Source organism: Psammomys obesus, unplaced genomic scaffold (genome assembly GCF_907164565.1).
Source record: "Psammomys obesus unplaced genomic scaffold, mPsaObe1.curated_primary_1811, whole genome shotgun sequence".
In the NCBI taxonomy this organism is placed as follows: Eukaryota; Metazoa; Chordata; class Mammalia; order Rodentia; family Muridae; genus Psammomys; species Psammomys obesus.
In genome coordinates, this window is record NW_026585895.1 from 48,487,799 (window position 1) to 48,504,572 (window position 16,774).

Here is a 16,774-nt window from a genome sequence, read left to right on the forward strand (position 1 = left end):
CTCAGTTTGTTCATCTGCAGCTTGGGGGTAGAAGCAAGACCATCTGCTAGGGTCACCAGCTATGAGGCCCAAGTTGCCTTCCCAGCCCTAAAACCCTAAGAGGGAAACTGAGGCTCAAAAGAGGACGTGCTTGTAGCCCTATCCCCCGAGCCCCTGCATCTTGGGGAGCCTGATGTTGGCTTCCCCGGTCCTCCACCACACTGTGTCCAGAGAGACGAGGTGCCCCCCCCCACCCCGACACAGTGCTAGTGGGGACTGCACAGCCAAACAACTGACTCTTTATTGGATTTTGAATTAAAAACCCCAACCACGTGAACATTTTCCACATACATAGAAAGCATTAGCAGATCCGGCCTTACTCAGGTTGGGTGGCCAGAGCTCCCTCCATCAGGTTTTAAGGCGAGTTGAGCGCCGAAGGGGAAGAGGAGGTCTGGGGGATCCAGGCTTCACCTGGCTGGGTATTTTCACTGTGTCCTGGGGGCAGGGCTGGCGGCCACTGCCAGAGCTGAACAGCGCAGTCAAGGCATTGCGAGCATTGACCGCACACCTGCGATTCCCAGGCCGGGTAGCAAGGCTGGGGTTCTTGGCTTCTTTGTATTTCTGGATACAAAAGTTTTCAAGTTATAGGCCTAGTCTAGGGTACTCCTGTCCATCAGCAGCCCCAACCCCCAACACACACACACACACACACACACACACACACACACACACACACACGCAATATACACACATAACACAAAGAGCCAAGCCTGAATCCGTCCCTACTGAGGGAGTATGCTCAGGAACTAGCTTGGTACAGCAGCAAATAGCTGCTGGCCATACCCATCAGCCGGGATGGAGACGGTGCTCCTGGGCAGGGCAGTGAGACCACCACTCACCTGCAGGTTCTCAAAGTGAGCCAGGGACTTGCAATGGGAGAACCTCAATCCTGAGTTGCTGTCATAGAACTTGTGACAGACGCGGCAGACATAGCCCATCACTGGCACCAGGAAGTCCATACCTGGAAACAGACACCAGGATCTGCATACTTAAATTGCCCTCATCAGCTGGGAGTCACATCTGCCCTCCGTGGGAGAAGAGGGTGGGGTGCCCGGCTGGAGTGCTGTGGCTGAGACTGGGGGCTTAGCCTGGGGTCTTACCGTAAGCCGTGTTGGGCGTGTAAGTCTCTGAGCCCTTCCCTTCTTCTAAAGACATATCTCTTGACCTCACCTGGAGACAGAGTAAGGACTCACAGATGTAGTGCCTTGGGCCCCACTGGCACACAGGTCAGGGGCCTGCAGCTCACCCACAGCCTCCAGAGCAAAACCATGCCCTTCGGCTTGCAGGTCATTGAGGGTGGCCGGCTCAGCCTTGGCACATGCTAATCTTGCCTCCCGAATGTCCCTCCAATGTACGCCTTGTGGGTTTCACTTAGCTCCTTTCCCCAGCCAAAATAAACCCTTCCTCTCTTAGGCTGCTTTTCCAATACACTTGAGCGTGTCGGGGCGTGGGTACCTGAAGAGGCTAGTGGTGGCAAAGCTCCGGGAGCTGGAGGTACAGGCAGCGATGGGGGACCTGACATGGGTGAACCAGCACTTGCTTTCCACCGCCGAGTCTTCTCTCCATCCCCCCCTTTTTTTTTTCTCAGTCCTCCTGCCTCCTATTCCTTCCTGCTACAGCCTCTGAACCCAGCTCCCCAGGGTAATGGAGACTGAATCCAGGGCTTTGTATATGCTAGGCAAGCACCCTAGCACTGGACTGTAATTCCTAGTCCTCTGCCTTCTCCCCATCCTACCTCCGATCTACCTGGATTTCTTTTACTTTTTTTTTTTTTTTAAGATTTATTTACTTTATGTAGATGAGGGCTCTATCTGCATGTACACCTGCATGCCAGAAAAGAGCATGAGAGCACAGTATAGATGGTTGTGAGGCACCATGTAGTTGCTTTGCTGGGAATTGAACTCAGGACCTCTGGAAGAGCAGACAGTCCTCTTAACCACTAAGCCATCTCTCCAGCCCACATTTTTTTTTTTTTTTAACATCTTACACAAAGCCTCACAGGATTGTGGACAGTCTGCTGTGCATGCCTCCTGTGCCTGGCTAAACAGTGGTCCCTCTGCCCTCCCTTTCCCTCAGTCAGTGTCTCAGATAGTATTTAAGGCCCTTGCATAAACTATCAGTCTGCTTAGTTCCATGGTCACGTGACACAACCCAAATTGCATCATATTTGTGCCTATAAATGCCCATGGTGTCTGGGTCCCTCAAGAGGCGGGAGAGCCCCTCTGGGCTCCGGTAGCCACGAACAGCCCACCCCACTCACCTGCTTGCAGAATTCCTCCTCAGCCTCAATCTCTTCATCATCGTCGTCATCATCCTCGTCCTCTTTTTGATCACTCTCGAAGCAGCCCACGGCATCCACTGTGATGAAGTGGTCATCATCTGGGCTGGCTACCTCCTTTTCAAATGTCTTGACCTGTCCAAGGCACATGTGAGGGGCTTAGGTCGGCTACGGGCAGCCGAGGAAACACCCACCCCTGAGGGTCCTAGGCCCCCCGCCTGCTCTGACTCTGTGCTCTTGGGGGAAGGCTTTGCGCTGTACTGAGGCAGCTGGGGTTACCTCCTTGGCTTTGTCTTTGTGACCCTGAGACTTCACATGCTCCACAAACTTCCGAGGGGTCCTGAAATAACGATTGCATATGGTGCAGAAGGGCCTCAGGGACTGTTTGGCAATCTGGGGAAAGGAAGGCGGGTCCTGTGACACATGGTAGCAGCCCCAGGTACAAGCCACCCTATCAGTGGCCAATGAGACCTTGATTCTCAAACCTGCAGGCCAACTCAGCTCTGCCGCCCCACCCCCACCCCACTGGGACATGCAGATCACTTCTCTTCACTGTGTAGGCTGGCAGGTGGCAACAGAGACAGGATAGGAGGAGGACAGCGCCAAAGACACCTCAAGAGGCTAGGGGCTGAACAACAGGGTGCCTCCACTGAACAGATGGGCAAAGGAAAGCCCAACAAGGAACACTGACTGACTCACCAGAAGCCACACAAGTGACAGTCACATGGAGACAAGAATAGACCCTGCCTCCCACTCCCACTCTGGACTCCCTCCCCCGCCCTGGCTTGGACGTGGTGCACACAGATGCCTCTGCAGCACACGTGGCTCTCAGACCTTGTGTTCCTGTGTCCTGCGGTGCTGGATCAGGTCTCCTATATAGTACACCTGGCAGGTGCTGCACCAGCGTTTTGGTGGAGGGTCTCTGTGACAATGAAAACAAGCAGGGCATGATGCTATGTTCTGGAGTGCTCTGCAAGAGTAATGCAGCTTAGAAGCTAGGGCATGGGTCAGCAGTTTGGTGCTTGCTACAAGGGGCCAGAGTCCTAGCTGCAGCATCAAAAAGACAAAGGACAGAGTAGCGATTTCTGACTCTTCTAAGGGAGAGCTTCCTGTCAGCCAGGCGGAAAGCAGAGTAGCCGAGAGTCCCTGCTGTCTCCTCCTCCTCAGGAGACGTCCCAACCATTGGCTGACAACTGTTAGAGAAACTGTTTGAGAAAGGGTTTCATTTGTCTTCAACAGGGCTTCCTTTGGAATAAGTAATTCTAAGTAAGTCAACTCTGAGATCTCACTATGTAGCTGGCCTTAAACTCTTGATCCCTGACTCAGCCTCCCAGTGTGCTGGGATCACAGGTGTCACTGCATCTGGCTTTGTTGGTGACACTCTGCAATTGAGGCTTCATAAGCTATCCAGGTTCCCTGATTCTCCTGAAAAGCTGGGAGCTCTGGCAACCACTGCGACACAGCCCTTCTCTCCCGGTGCCTAAGTCTACACAGTTCAGCCTTCGCCAAAGATACTTCCCAGCCCTGCAGGCCTGTGACACTCCCACTGGGGCCTGGTAGCTCCCTTTAGCTTCCTACCAAGCCTTCTCACAAGTGCTGGTTCCAGATTCCAGGGTAGACATTTCAGACCAACCACATCCCCTGTGATGATGGAAGGAGGACTCAGGGAAAGTCTAACCCCAGGCCATAAGAGGACCCAATCCTTAGCCATTGTACTTCTGTGGTTGGGGCCAGCACACAGACCAGAGGAGCAGGGCCCTGTATTAAAACCCTCCTCCCTTCCACAGGAGTTTCCTGCTCTTACCTCAAAGGAACCTTAGGAAACACACACACACACACACACACACCAATGAGACATTTTATAGACAGAAACTGAGGACCAAGATTAGAGTTAATGGTGTGCAGCGCAATGTTTGGCTTTCAGGTTGACCTTGAGGAGCGTATATCCTGGGCTGGGCCCGGGAGGCTGACTAACCGACACGAGCCTCTGCCAGCCTGTACTTACTCGGCCTCTCTCTCCAGGATGTCCCGCGGCACGGGCAGCAGGGACAGCAGGCAGGTCTGGTTCGAGTGCTGCATTTCCCCAAGCCGCTGTTGGTGCTGAGCCTCTGACATGTGATCCTGGAACTCCTGGAGCATGGATGAGCAAGAGGTGGTCATGAGCCACAGCCAAGGGGAGGGCCACACCAAATGTCATGGCCACCCTGCATCTCTGCTCCTCCTGACTCCACCAAAACCGGCATGATTTTACACAGCTCAGTGTAGGCCAGGGCAGGGATGGTAAGCTGAGGCATTTCCATGAGTGCTTTCATGATAAGGATCATGGCTCTAGGTGGCCCTGCTCAGACAAGGAGCACAGTCACAGTGACAGTGGCTACTGGTAATAATACTAAGTGCATGAAAAGAAGCTGGGGGAGCTGCGGAGATGGCAGCTCTTCCTGAAGCTCAGGTTCAATTCTCCGCACCTACGTGATGACTCACAGCCATCTGTAACTCCAGTTGGACCCGATGTCTTCTTCTGGCTTCTGTGTGCATTAGACCCGTGTAGTGTATAGACATACGGCTTAATACTTGTACACATAAAATAAAAATAAACATTTTTTCTTTTTTAAAAGATTTATTTTAATGTATATGAGTGTGTGCCCTATCTGCATATCCTGTACGCCAGAAGAGGGCACTAGATCACATTATAGATGTCTGTGAGCCACTGTGTGGTTGCTGGAATTGAACTCAGGACCTCTGAAGAACAGACAATGCTCTTAACCCCCGAGCCATCTCTCCAGCCTCCTTTTTCATTTTGTTTTGTTTTGTTCTGAGATAGGGGTCCTCTGTGTAGCCTTGGCTATCCTGGACTCGCTTTGTAGACTAGGTTGGCCTTGAACTCACAGAGCTCCGCCTGTCTCTTTCTCCCAAGTGCTGGGATTACAGGAGTGTGTCACTATGCCCAGCAACAGGACTTTCTTTTCAAGTTTTTTTCTTTTTAAATAATTTAAAGATAGCTATTGGGGGCTGGAGAGATGGCTCAGAGTTTAAGAGCACTGTTTGCTCTTCCAGAGGTCCTGAGTTCCATTCCCAGCAACCACACGGTGGCTCACAACCATCTATAATGAGATCTGATGCCCTCTTCTGGTGTGCAGGAATCCATGTAAACAGAACATTGTATACATACTAAGTAAGTAAATTTTTGGGAAAAAAAAGATAGATACTGAGTTTTTGCTATATTTCCCAGGTTGATCTGAAACTCACATTCTCATGTGATCTTCCAATTTCAACCTCCAGCAGCTGGGAGCAACTGACAGTCCCAGCCAAGACCACTATTCATTTACTCATTTATTCTACCTCTCACAGGTTAAGCAGGGGCTGAGCCGTATCCCCAGCTTGCACTCTGTTTCCTTCTTTTTCCTTCTGAGAAAGGCTCTCACTGAGTCAACCAGGTTGCCTTTAACCCCATGATCCTCCTGCCTCAGCCTCTCAACTCGCTGGAATTAGCCCAGATAAGACTACTATTACTACTAATGCTGCACTGGCTTGGGCCAGACCTAGGCCCAGACCTTCAGTGTCAATTGCTAAGTCCTAAGATGCACAGTGAGGTAGGCTCTTGGCTGTCCTCACTGAACACAAGAGGAAAAGAGCCAAGAGTGGTGTTTACTTCTGGAGACCATGATGGTCAGTCACAGCAGATTTGAAGCAGGTTTTGCTTGACCCTAAAAAAAGAATCCTGCTCTACCAGTGGAACAAGAAATATGTCTAAGCAGATGTATAGCCCCTAGGCAGTGTAGAAAAGGCAAGCCTGGAAGGCCCAGCCCTCCTCCTCTGCCAGCCCTGAGTTACCTGCTGGCTGCTGCAGCTGGCCTTGCAGATATAACAGAAGAACTGGAGATTCTGCCTGGAGGGTGTGCTCGCAAGGGCAGGGGTGGCGGAGGCAGAGTCCCCAGGGCGAGGTCCAGATGTGGTGTTGAAAGCCCGGCTGTCGCTGCTCTGCAGGATGGTGACCTTCAGGGAGCTCCCAGCGCCCCACATCTACGGTAGTCGCAGAGCATGAGTTTATACTGTCTGGGTTAGGTTAGGTTACGTACTTATGTGACTGCCCAAACCTACACAGAGAATATGATAGGCAGGACTTGAACCTAGATCGGATTTATGTCTCACTATGTAGACCAGGGTGGCCTGAAACTCGCAGAGATCAGCCTGCTTCTGCTTCCCTAGGGCTGATTGAAGATGTCCACCACCTCTCCCAACCTAGCTCTGCTTAATTCTAAAGTCTGACCCACACCACCACTCATGCAATGGATGGGGAAACTGAGACCCACTGAAGAACAGAGAGGCTGGCTTAAAGCTTTGTTATAAAGAAGAGTCAGGACCCGAGTCCCACAGGGAGAGGTCTACGCACCCCAAGCATTTCTCTTGCTCTTTTTTCACATTCTCCCACATCCAGGCCACCAGCTGACGCCTCCTGGCTCGTGTCTTCACTGCCCTGAGCACTTATTGGTTCTTCCAAGGCCTCCTCTGGGCCTGAAATGACAGGTATGTTCCTTTCCCAGAGTGTGTCTACCATCTGGGGTCCAGAAAGATCTAGAGTCAAGAGCTGACTTCTCTGTCAAGCCATGACCTTGAAGGCCATGATGGGGATGGTCCCAGATCTGGACCCCAGGCCCAATTCTCATTTCCCAGTCAAGGCCAGACAGTGCCAGATTGGAGGGTTTGGCAAAGCTGTATCTGCCTGGGAGTCCACAGCCGCTCACTCGCTTACCTCTCCCAGCTTCTGCAGCATTAGGTGACGGCTGTGGTTCTGTGGTACAGGCCAGAACGGATGCTTGTTCTGCTGGAGGTACTGGCCCCTGTGGCCAGGTTTGAGGCTGCTCCAGGGTCTTCTCTGATGTCTGCTCCTGGGGTTGTGCTTGGGTGGACACCTGTGGACATGTCTGTGTCTGGGCCTGCTTCTGTGGCTGTGCATGCCTCTGGGGCTGAGGCTGGGTCCATGCCTGAGCTTGCTGCTGGGGGTCTGTCTCCCGTGGCTGTGCCTGCCATGGGGGCTGACTGTACCTGATTCTGCTCTGGTGCTAAGTGTTCTGCAGACGTCTGTGTCTGTGCCTGCTTCTGCAGCTTTGGCTGCATCTGCGGAGCCTGTGGCTGGAAACATGGCAGCACTGAGGCTCCTGGTGGCTCAGGCAGCTGATCTGGGGTCTGTGTCTGCTTCAGTGCTGTCATCTGAACAAGAGGCTGGACCTTTGCTTGTGGCTGCCCTGTAGCACCTTTCTCTGAGCTACGAAAGACCCAAAGATAATAAAAAAGCCAGCTGTGGTAGTCCATGCCTTTGATTCTAACCCTAAGGAGGTAGGGATGGGCAGATCGCTTACGAGTTTGAGTACAGCCTGGTCTACATAGTGAGTTCCAGGTCAGCTAAGATTGTCTTAGAAAACAAAAACAAAACAAACAAGCAAACCAAAGATCAAAGCTGTATCTTCTGAGAGGCCTAATCCCAGCTCTACTTACAATGCAGAGTCTGGGAAGCTCCACCTTGCAACAGGTTTTGAATTAACCCTATAAACCTGGCACCACCTGCAAGCTCTGCAAGGACCCCTTCCTTCTAGCTGCCCAGCCCGGCCTCCACGTGGCTCACCCTCAGGTAGACCCAGGGATGAATCTGACCCTCCCCCCAAGTAGAGGCTGAGGCCTAACTTTACAAGACTGAGCTCCAGGCTTCTGAGCCCCAGCATCACTCACCTCTTTAACCTCTTGGCTGGTGGTTCCAATGCCTCAAAGGGCTCAGGCTCAAAGGGCTCGGGCTCAGGCTCTGGGGGCTCACTCACCATATCATCTGGGTAGACTAGTGAATCTTGGTCTGCAATGGCAGCAGGTGAGGGAACATAGTTCCAGGAAATGGCCCAGCACCGTGCCACCAAGATCTCCCCTGCCCTGATGTCCCTTGTGAAGGACAGAACCCCTTGTCTGTTACCTTCAGGTGTGTCCATCTGGAGCTCTACGGCTTCCTCAGACCCCTCTGTGGGGTCTTCCCTGTCTTCCAGAGGCACCGTCTGGGAAGAAGAATCCTGCTTCTTTTTAGAAACCATTTTGGAGGGGGGAGAGGTTAGGGAAGTTCAAGACAGGGTTTCTCTGAGCAGCTAGCTGTCTTGGAACTCTGTAGACCAAGATGGCCTCAGACTCAGAGATCTGCCTGTCTCTGCCTGAGTACTGGGACCAAAGGTGTGAGGCACCACTGCCCAGCCTCAGAAACCATTTTTTAACCTCCACCTCACTTGCAAACACTCTCCTGCTCAAGAAAGATTGTCACTGCCAGGCAGTGGTGGCACATTCCTGTAATCCCAGCACTCAGGAGGCAGAGGCTGGCAGATCTCTGTGAGCTCCAGGCCAGCCTGGTCTACAATGTGAGTTCCAGGCCAGCCAGGGCTACACAGAGAAACCCTATCTCGGAAAAAAAGAAAAGAAAGACTGTCAGCATCTCAAGGGACTAAAGGGGCCTGGCTGAAGGTATGAAGGGCAAACAGCCTGAAACACCTCAAGAGCCACTGTCTGAAGTGTCCATCCAGCTTCCTGACTGCTATTCGAATCTGGGTGGGCTCCACTAGCCATCTAGACTTCACATTCCCTGTTCCATAAGCAGCCAGAGAAAGCCTTTGGCTTAAACTCACCCAGGGTCTCCTCGTCCTGGAATTCTCCTAAGCCCAAGCCAGGAACTGCCCACTCCTGCTCCTTTCATACCCTGGGCCTCTGCCTCCCTTTTCCCCTTCTGAACTCAGCCTTCCTCCTACCCTTTAGTTTGTCTCAGTGCACCCTTACTGTCCTTTCTCCAGTCAAGCCCCCAGCTTCTGCCTGTCTCTAGCCTTCAAGCAGAACCTCAAAGTTTCTTGCAGGAAGCTCCTAACTATAGACTATGTCTAGACCCTTTTAGTGGAATTTCCTGGGTTTTGCTGCCACCTTTGAGGGTCTTACTTATTTCCGGTCTTAACTGCTTTCATGTTATTGCATTAATATCTCTTACACACCCAAGACCCACAGAAGGGCCAGGCCACATCTGCACTGCTGACCAGCGGCTTACAGTGGGTACAGGCTCCAGCCACTTCCTTGGTACCTTGGGAAGGCCTCCAGTGTCAGTGGGAAACACATCTGTAACCCGCATTCAGGACTCTAGGTCCTTTAGAAACTACCAGCTCTTGCCCTGGAAGACACAGGGAGCCAGGGGCCTGGACTCTGTGCCTACCTCAACTACTCTAGTCTGTATATGTAAAACAGAAGCACAGGCAGGTCAAGACCTTAGTGTGCCAGACCTAACAAGGTCAGAGGCTGAGGCCTTCTCTGGAGGGAAGTGTGTGTATGTGTGCGTGTGTACTTGTATGTGCGTATGCCTGCATGCTCCTTTTGAGTCTCTCAGCATGTGTAAGATGAAGCACTGAACCTACCAGCAGCCACAGGCTGGGGACTTTAGACAGCTGTAACACCATAAGCCCCCTGGCACTCCACTTCGTTCCACGTCTGAGGATCGCACATTTCTGAAACTTTTAGGCAGCGATGCAAATGCCTCCTCACTTCCGCAGAGCCCAGAGCGTCCAGCAAGCCAGCCTGCGCTCCACCACAGAGCCACAGTCTCACACCTTAAAAGTAACTTTAAGCTGCCTGTCCCACATGACCATTAGCCACAGGCAAACGCTTGAAACATGGAGTCTCGAGGAAGATGGAAGTTTAAGTGACACATTACATACTGAAGATTTAGTGGTTCTTTGAGTTTTTCTGTCTTTGTTTTTTAAGACAAAATGGGGTATGGTGAAATATACTGGTAGTTTTAGGAACTTGGGAGGCTGAGGCAGGAGGATCAATTGAGCCAGGAAGTTTGAGGCCAGGCTGGGCAACATAGGGGTACAGACGTGTTTTAAGTTTATGAGATAAGGAAGCCCTTGTCTCTTAACAAACAAACGTCAATCAATCAGCAAGTAAAGGGGGATATAACATCTTTTAAAAAATAATTAATTTATTTTCATCTTCTGTGGATTGGTGTTTTACCTGCATTTATGTCTGTGTAAGGGTGTCAGATCTTGGAGTTACAGGCAGTTGTGAGCTGCCATGTGGATGCTGGGATTTGAAACTTCATCTTCCGGAAGAGCAGTCAGTACTCTTAACCACCTCTCCAGCTACCTCTCCAGCCGGGATATAACATCTTACTTATTGATTCATTTATTTATTGATATTTTTCAAACAGAGTTTCTCTGTGTAGCCCTGGCTGACCTGGAACTCACTCTGTAGACCAGGCTGGCCTCAAACTCACAGGTCTGCCTGCCTCTGCCTCCCCAGTGCTGGGATTAAAGGTATGCACCACCACAGCCCAGCTCATTTTTTTTTTCTTCTTTCTTTCTTTTCTTTTTTCTTTTTAAAGATTTTTGTGTTTCATGTATTTTAGTGCTCTGTTTGCATGTACCCCTGCAGGCCAGAAGATGGCATTGGGTCCCGTTATAGATGGTTGCTGGGAATTGAACTCAGGACCTCTGGAAAAACAAGACAGTGCTCTTAACCGCTGAGCCATGTCTCCAGCTTTTTTTTTTTTTAATTATACAGGTCAAAATGGCAACTTTTAAAAAAATATATTAGATTAACAAAGTATGTTAGTAAATTTTATTTTATTTTATTTTATTCATTTTTGTTTGACTGTTTCGGGACAGCTGGCCTGGAACTCACTATGTAGCTGAGGATGACCTTGAACCTCTGATCCTCTCGTGCCGTCTTCAGAGAGCCAGGTTATAGGTGTAGTCAGGTTATAGGTGTACGTGACTACACCTGGCAGTAAAACTAACTTTTATCTGTTCCTTTTAATTTTAAATTTAAAATCTGAAGGTCTTTCTGCATAGCTGCGATGGTCTGGAATGTGCAGCGATCTTTTACCCCCAACGCTTGTCAGTCATTACACCTTGACCTTTTTCTTTTTAACATGGTTCTCAAAAATTTTAAATCAGATACATGGTTCATTTCGTTTCTACTAGACATTGCTGATGTCAAGAGAAATATCACTAAGCGCCAGTGACATGTTTCAGGGGGTAAAGGCACTGGATGTCAAAACTAATAACCTGACCTCTGTGCCCAGGACCCATATGGTGGGAGGAGAAAACGAACCCACTTCTCTTGTTCTCTGACCTCCACGTGCTCACCTTGGCACACGTAAAAATAAATGATGATAATGAAGTCATAAAGAACTTGTTTAAGAGAGAAATAGTACCTAAATAATAATGTAGTGGTATTTGGGTGTGGCTAAAGTCACATCAAGAACATAGAGATATTGAGGTTCAGGAGACGCTAGACGCTGGGGTACAGACAGGGAGCATGACCTGCCCAAAGGCCAGCGCGAGACCAAGCTGGGCCGACACTGGGGTAACACTTCATCCACTCCTACCGTGGCGCCACTCAAAGCACTACTCACCTTGCGATTGGGGGTGGTGGAAGAGTGGTTCCTGGACTGTTTCTGGTAGTTCCTCCCTGAGTGGCTGACCTGAGAAGGGTTTACTGGGACCCCAACAGGAGGAGGGCCCAGCAGAGACTGGCGAGTGGCCTGGGGAAAGAACTGTTGCAGGTTCGGGGTGACCAGCTGAGGAGGTGTAAGGCTGGGAGCTGCCACGCTTGGGGCTGTCATGTTGTAAGCACGGAGGTTGCCTGTGGGGAAGAAGAGGTGAGAAGATGGGGCCACGCCATGGCTGAATGGTCAAGATTATAGCAGGGGTTCAGTCCCCCCAAATATCATGGGAATACCAGAGATAATTCCCAAGAGGGGGAACCTTCTTACCCAGGGCAGCAGAGGGAAAGTAAAGCCAAGGCAAGGCCCACTGTGGGCACCAGTGAGAAAGGACTTAGGGTGGGGTTTCTGCTCCATCTGCCCCAGCTAGTTCTCAGACATGCTGTAAGGCCCTTGGGTATGTGAGAGACTCAGCACAGGGCCAGGAGAAGCAGCAAGCTACCGTTTAGCACTTGGTCCCCCACCGGCTTCTCTTTATCAGTGAGGAAAGGCCCTGGCACTGAGCTAGGCACTCTTTTCACTGCCCTCTAGCCTGCTGGGTACCAAGAAGATATGGCTATTCCTATAGCTGACCAAAACAGAGAAGGCCTTGAGGGGCACCCGTTAGCTCTGAGACTCCTCCTTAAACTACCCTTCAACCCCAAGACCAGGTCCTTGCAACTCTATCACTCATGTGCATTTCCAACCAGCCTCTCCCTCTCCCGAAAACACTCCATCCCTCCATAGAACTGTAGCAAATGGAATCTCACTAAGGCTACATTCTGACCTCATCCCTGCCTAAGGCCTTCTACAGTTCCCTGCTCCTTTTAAGGCAAGATCTGGCCCCATCCACCTCCTCACATGCTTTACACTGCACTCCAGGAACACGATCCTGTGCTGTCCTTCAAGCACCCTGTCTCTGGGCTTTTGTGCGTGCTGTGCCCTCTGTGAGGCTGCTATACACCATCACTTCCCTTCAGGCCTCCCTTTAAGTCTTTCCTATCTCCCCTCCAAGTGGCCTTCCCTGAGGTCTTTGTCCCTAGAGACCTCTAGCCTAGGACCACCATCTTATTTCCTGCTACATTGCCTTCAGGGGTAATGCAGGGCAGGGCAGCACAGGCTTAAAGGCATTGGTCAGTTATGCAAACAGCCAAGTTAGAAAGTCCAGACTCTGCACCACTACCTGTGACACTTTAAGCAAACCAGTTCCCCTGCTCTCATCTGTCACATGAAGATTCACAGTCATGAATTAGTGTATCTGATAGACAGGTACAACAAAGACATATACACAGTCCCATCTAGTGCCCATGAACAGTGAGACGGAGATAGGATGCCCTCAAACAGAAATGGACAAAGGACATGCACAAGTCATAAATAAAATGCAAATGTTTAATAGGTAAGCATAAAAACATTTGGGCTGCACTAGCATGTGGAAATGTGAATTAAGACATCTAAGACACAGCTTTAGCCTTTGCAAACCAACTTAGTAAATGATATGCACATGCACATTTACATAGGTATAAATATAAAAAAGCATAGAATACCCAATGCTGCCGTAGGCACGTTGAGGCTGGTGCTGTCATACGTGGCTGGTAGCATTGCAAACTGGTCCAGTCCTTAGGAAAGTAATTTCACAATACTTATCAAAAGCCATCAAATACCCATCCCCCGACACAGTCATTGTATGATGGGAATCTAAGGTGAGAAAAGAGTCTCAAATGTCATGTTCATCCCAGTGGTATTTAGGATAGAAAACAGAAAAGGAGAAAGGGGTGGGGGGAGAGATAACTGAGGTTTCCATAAGGACACACACCTCTAGTGAAAAATTAAAAGCTATCACAAATAACCTGAACAGAATACTGGCTGGGTATGGCAGCTCATGCCTATAATCCCAGTCCTTGAAGGATGAGGTAGGAAGACTGAATTCAAGAGCACTCTGGCTTACACACTAAGTTCCAGGATAGCCTGGGGTACCGAGTGAGACCTTGTCTCAAAGCAAGGCCAAATATACTAGCACACAACTTTAATCCTAGCACTAGGGAGGCAGCGGCAGTCGGAGCTCTATGAGCATGAGGCTAGCCTGGCCTACTGAGGCTAGCCTGGCCTACAGAGTGAGTTCTAAGCCAGCCAGGGCTACAGAGTGAGACCCTATCTCAACAAACAAACAAACAAACAAACAAACAAAAATTCTAGCACTGCAAAACAGAAAATAAAATAAAAACCAGACACAAACCCTCTTTTTAGTATTATACCAAAATATTGCCTGGTGACTTCCTGCTGAGAGTGAGCGGACCACTTGGTTTCCCAAACCACTTGGGGTTTTTGTTTGTTTTCAAAGACTTTACTTTTTAGGATTTAAGTTTTAATTCATGTGTATGTGTGTAGGTATGGCTAGGCCTGTATCAGGGCCTCCCTTGGAGGGAGGGAGACAAGGGTGATAGACCCCTGGAGCTGGAGTTACAGGCTTTGAGCTGCCCCATGCGAGTGTTGGACCCTAACTTGGGTCCTCTAGAAGAGCAGCAAGCACACTTAACCACGAGGCCACCTCTCCAGCTCCCTCGTTTTGCTGTAGTTGGTTTTTCTATCTTAGCACATTATTTTTACTATGACAAGCATAACTCTTTTTTTATTTATTTATTTTTCAAGCATCACTTCTAAAACGGAAAAAAGAAAAATGATGAATATATGTATATCCTGTGACCTGTTACGGGATTTTTCTCTCTCCAATTACCCATGCATCAACTGAAGGTCAGCTTGAAGGGCTATGCACACTGTGGTTCTGGTAGGGGCCATCTTTTACCTGTGTGGTGACTATGGACACAGGATGCGTCTTCTGGGCCTCAGGTTGCTGTTGTTTTCATTTGTAGAGGGGTTAATGTGTGCCTCCCCTTAGGGTTTCCTATCGGCAGAGTCAGGATCGGCCAGCATGACAGCCGCTGGCTCTGCACTTGGCAGAGCAGCTTGTGGACTTTCATCTCCTGGGCGCCCTGGGGCTCCTTATCTGTAGGGATGTTCTCGGGGCCACTGTGTGCTCTGGTAAGACTGTGTGGGGTAGGAGGAAACTGGGGGCCACGGGGACTGCCATACCTTGCAACTGCTGCAGAAGCAAAGCTCTTTGCAGCATGGAGCCATTGAGCAGGGCGGTGGAGTGGAGGCCCTGGAGATTCAGAAGCTGTTGCTGGGCTGACTGCTGGGGGAGGCCCCTGTGTGATGGGATTGGGGTGTCAGAGGGTTGCTGGGAAAGCCATCTACCTGCAGACCCCTCACCTCCATTCTCTCCCTCTCAATGGCAGGGAGAGGGTGCCCTCCGAGGTGGAAAACTGATGACATTTAACACTCAAACAAGGATGCCCTGGGAGAGAAAACAGGCACTGTGCGTCGGGCCCCAAAACATGGGTGTGTGTGTCAGACCACAGCCTCCCAATTGGGGAACTCACCGGTTGACAGGCATCGGCAAGGGTGCCTGTGCTGGGGACTGCTGCAGCAGCTGTTGAAGCTGCAGCAGCTGTTGCTGCTGCTGCTGCAGCTGCTGCTGGAGTTGCTGGTTGAACATGGTAGCTGAGGGGAGGAAGGTGGTAAAATCAGGTCACTACTAGGTCAAGCCAGCTCCTCTTCCCTCCAAACCACCCAGCCCAGCACAGTGAGCAGAGCTGCTCTGCAACACACCCCAGCCCTGGCAAGAACATGCCACATTTGTCCTGGGGGTCTGGGGGAGTTCCCAGCGCTTCCCGTCAGCTGCCGGGAACAGGACACACTCCTGCCTTCGGATCTTTAACTTCCCACCCATCTCTTCAACTCTGGAGGTCCCAAGTACACCTTCCCACCCCGACCCTCTGCCTCTCTCTCTCTCCTCATGACTTCCTGGGCGCCTGCCCCTCCTCGCACACACCTCAAATGTTTTGGATTCCGCTGCCCTCTCCCTAAATTGTGTAAATAACCTCAGCACCACACCCAGCCTTCCACTTAAATCGGTGAACCCTGTACGGGGAAAAGCTTACCCCCACCTCAATACACCCCTCCCTCCCTCCATTGCCCCTTCCCCGCAGGTATATCCAACGCCACGCATCTGATCCTGTGGCCCCGCCTGCCCACAAGGCCAGTAACTCCATGCAAGTACCCGCTAGCCCTGCAGTCCACCCTCTCCGAGTGTCCAGCCCTCCTCCACCTGGGGCTGCCGGGGTGGGTGCCACGCCGGCTCCCCCTCACCTCTCGGCAACTCACGGAAGGCGAAGACGTGAAAGCCGCGAGCGGACTTGGTGGCTCGCGGGCTCCTCGGGACCCGGCTGTGGGCTGAACACTGCGAAGGCCCAGCGGCTGGCCAGTCCCGCGGAGAGCGCCCTCTGGACGTCCGGAGGCCTCAACGCGGCCGCGGGCGCCGCGGGAACCCGCCTCGCGCGCAGGTCACGCCGCGGGACGGGGCTGCGGCCGCGTGGCTCCCGGCGCGAGGAGACGCCGGGCAGCGCGGGCTCGGTGCCCACGCCCTGGCATCGGGAAGGAGCGATTCTGAGCTCCCTGGGCTGCTTATCCGGCAGGGGCATGGCGGGGGACCTCTGCGACGGTCAGATCCCAACTAACCTTCCCGAGGCCACCACTGTCCCACGGTCCGGACCGGGGACCGGAGCGAGCGGCAGTGAAGGGGGTGCGCGCGCGCGCGTGTTGGGAATTCAGTTTTTCTTTTTACATTTTTAAATATTTTAAGTGTATGCGTGTTTTGTTCATAGGTGAATCTGTATACCATTTACATCATGAACATCCTGGGACTGGAATTACGAGCATCGTGTCTTGTGGGGGCTAGGAATCGAACCCGGGTCCTCCGCTAGAACAAGCGCTCTTAACCACTGAACGAACATCTCCCTCCCCATTTTAAAGATATATTTGAATTTCATGTGTCATGTGTATGAATGTTTTGCCTGCGTGTTTGTGTGTGTACTAGGTGTGTGCCCAAAGAGGGCATCTGATCCCCTAGA

At 51.2% G+C, this 16,774-nt stretch overlaps 1 protein-coding gene across 5 annotated transcripts; it reads right to left on the reverse strand.

Annotated features, from left to right (window-relative positions):
* Positions 1-256: 256 nt before the first annotated feature.
* Ciz1 (CDKN1A interacting zinc finger protein 1) lies at positions 257-16,114 on the reverse strand. 5 transcript variants are annotated; one of them, XM_055600162.1, is made up of 18 exons: positions 16,014-16,113; positions 15,245-15,365; positions 14,895-15,010; positions 13,352-13,423; positions 11,739-11,968; positions 8,274-8,352; positions 8,042-8,159; positions 7,361-7,580; positions 7,068-7,227; positions 6,708-6,829; positions 6,149-6,337; positions 4,323-4,447; positions 3,152-3,239; positions 2,597-2,710; positions 2,300-2,452; positions 1,140-1,209; positions 879-1,000; positions 257-600 (listed from the first exon to the last, which is right to left on the reverse strand). In XM_055600162.1, the coding sequence occupies exons 2-18, from the start codon at positions 15,358-15,360 to the stop codon at positions 388-390; spliced, it is 2,307 nt and encodes a 768-aa protein (XP_055456137.1). In that variant the 5' UTR covers positions 15,361-15,365; positions 16,014-16,113; the 3' UTR covers positions 257-387. The 5 variants fall into 5 exon arrangements, with proteins under 5 accessions (XP_055456137.1, XP_055456136.1, XP_055456134.1 ...); XM_055600161.1 differs by having other exon boundaries at positions 8,274-8,367; XM_055600159.1 differs by having other exon boundaries at positions 8,274-8,373.
* Between the last annotated feature and the right edge of the window lie 660 nt (positions 16,115-16,774).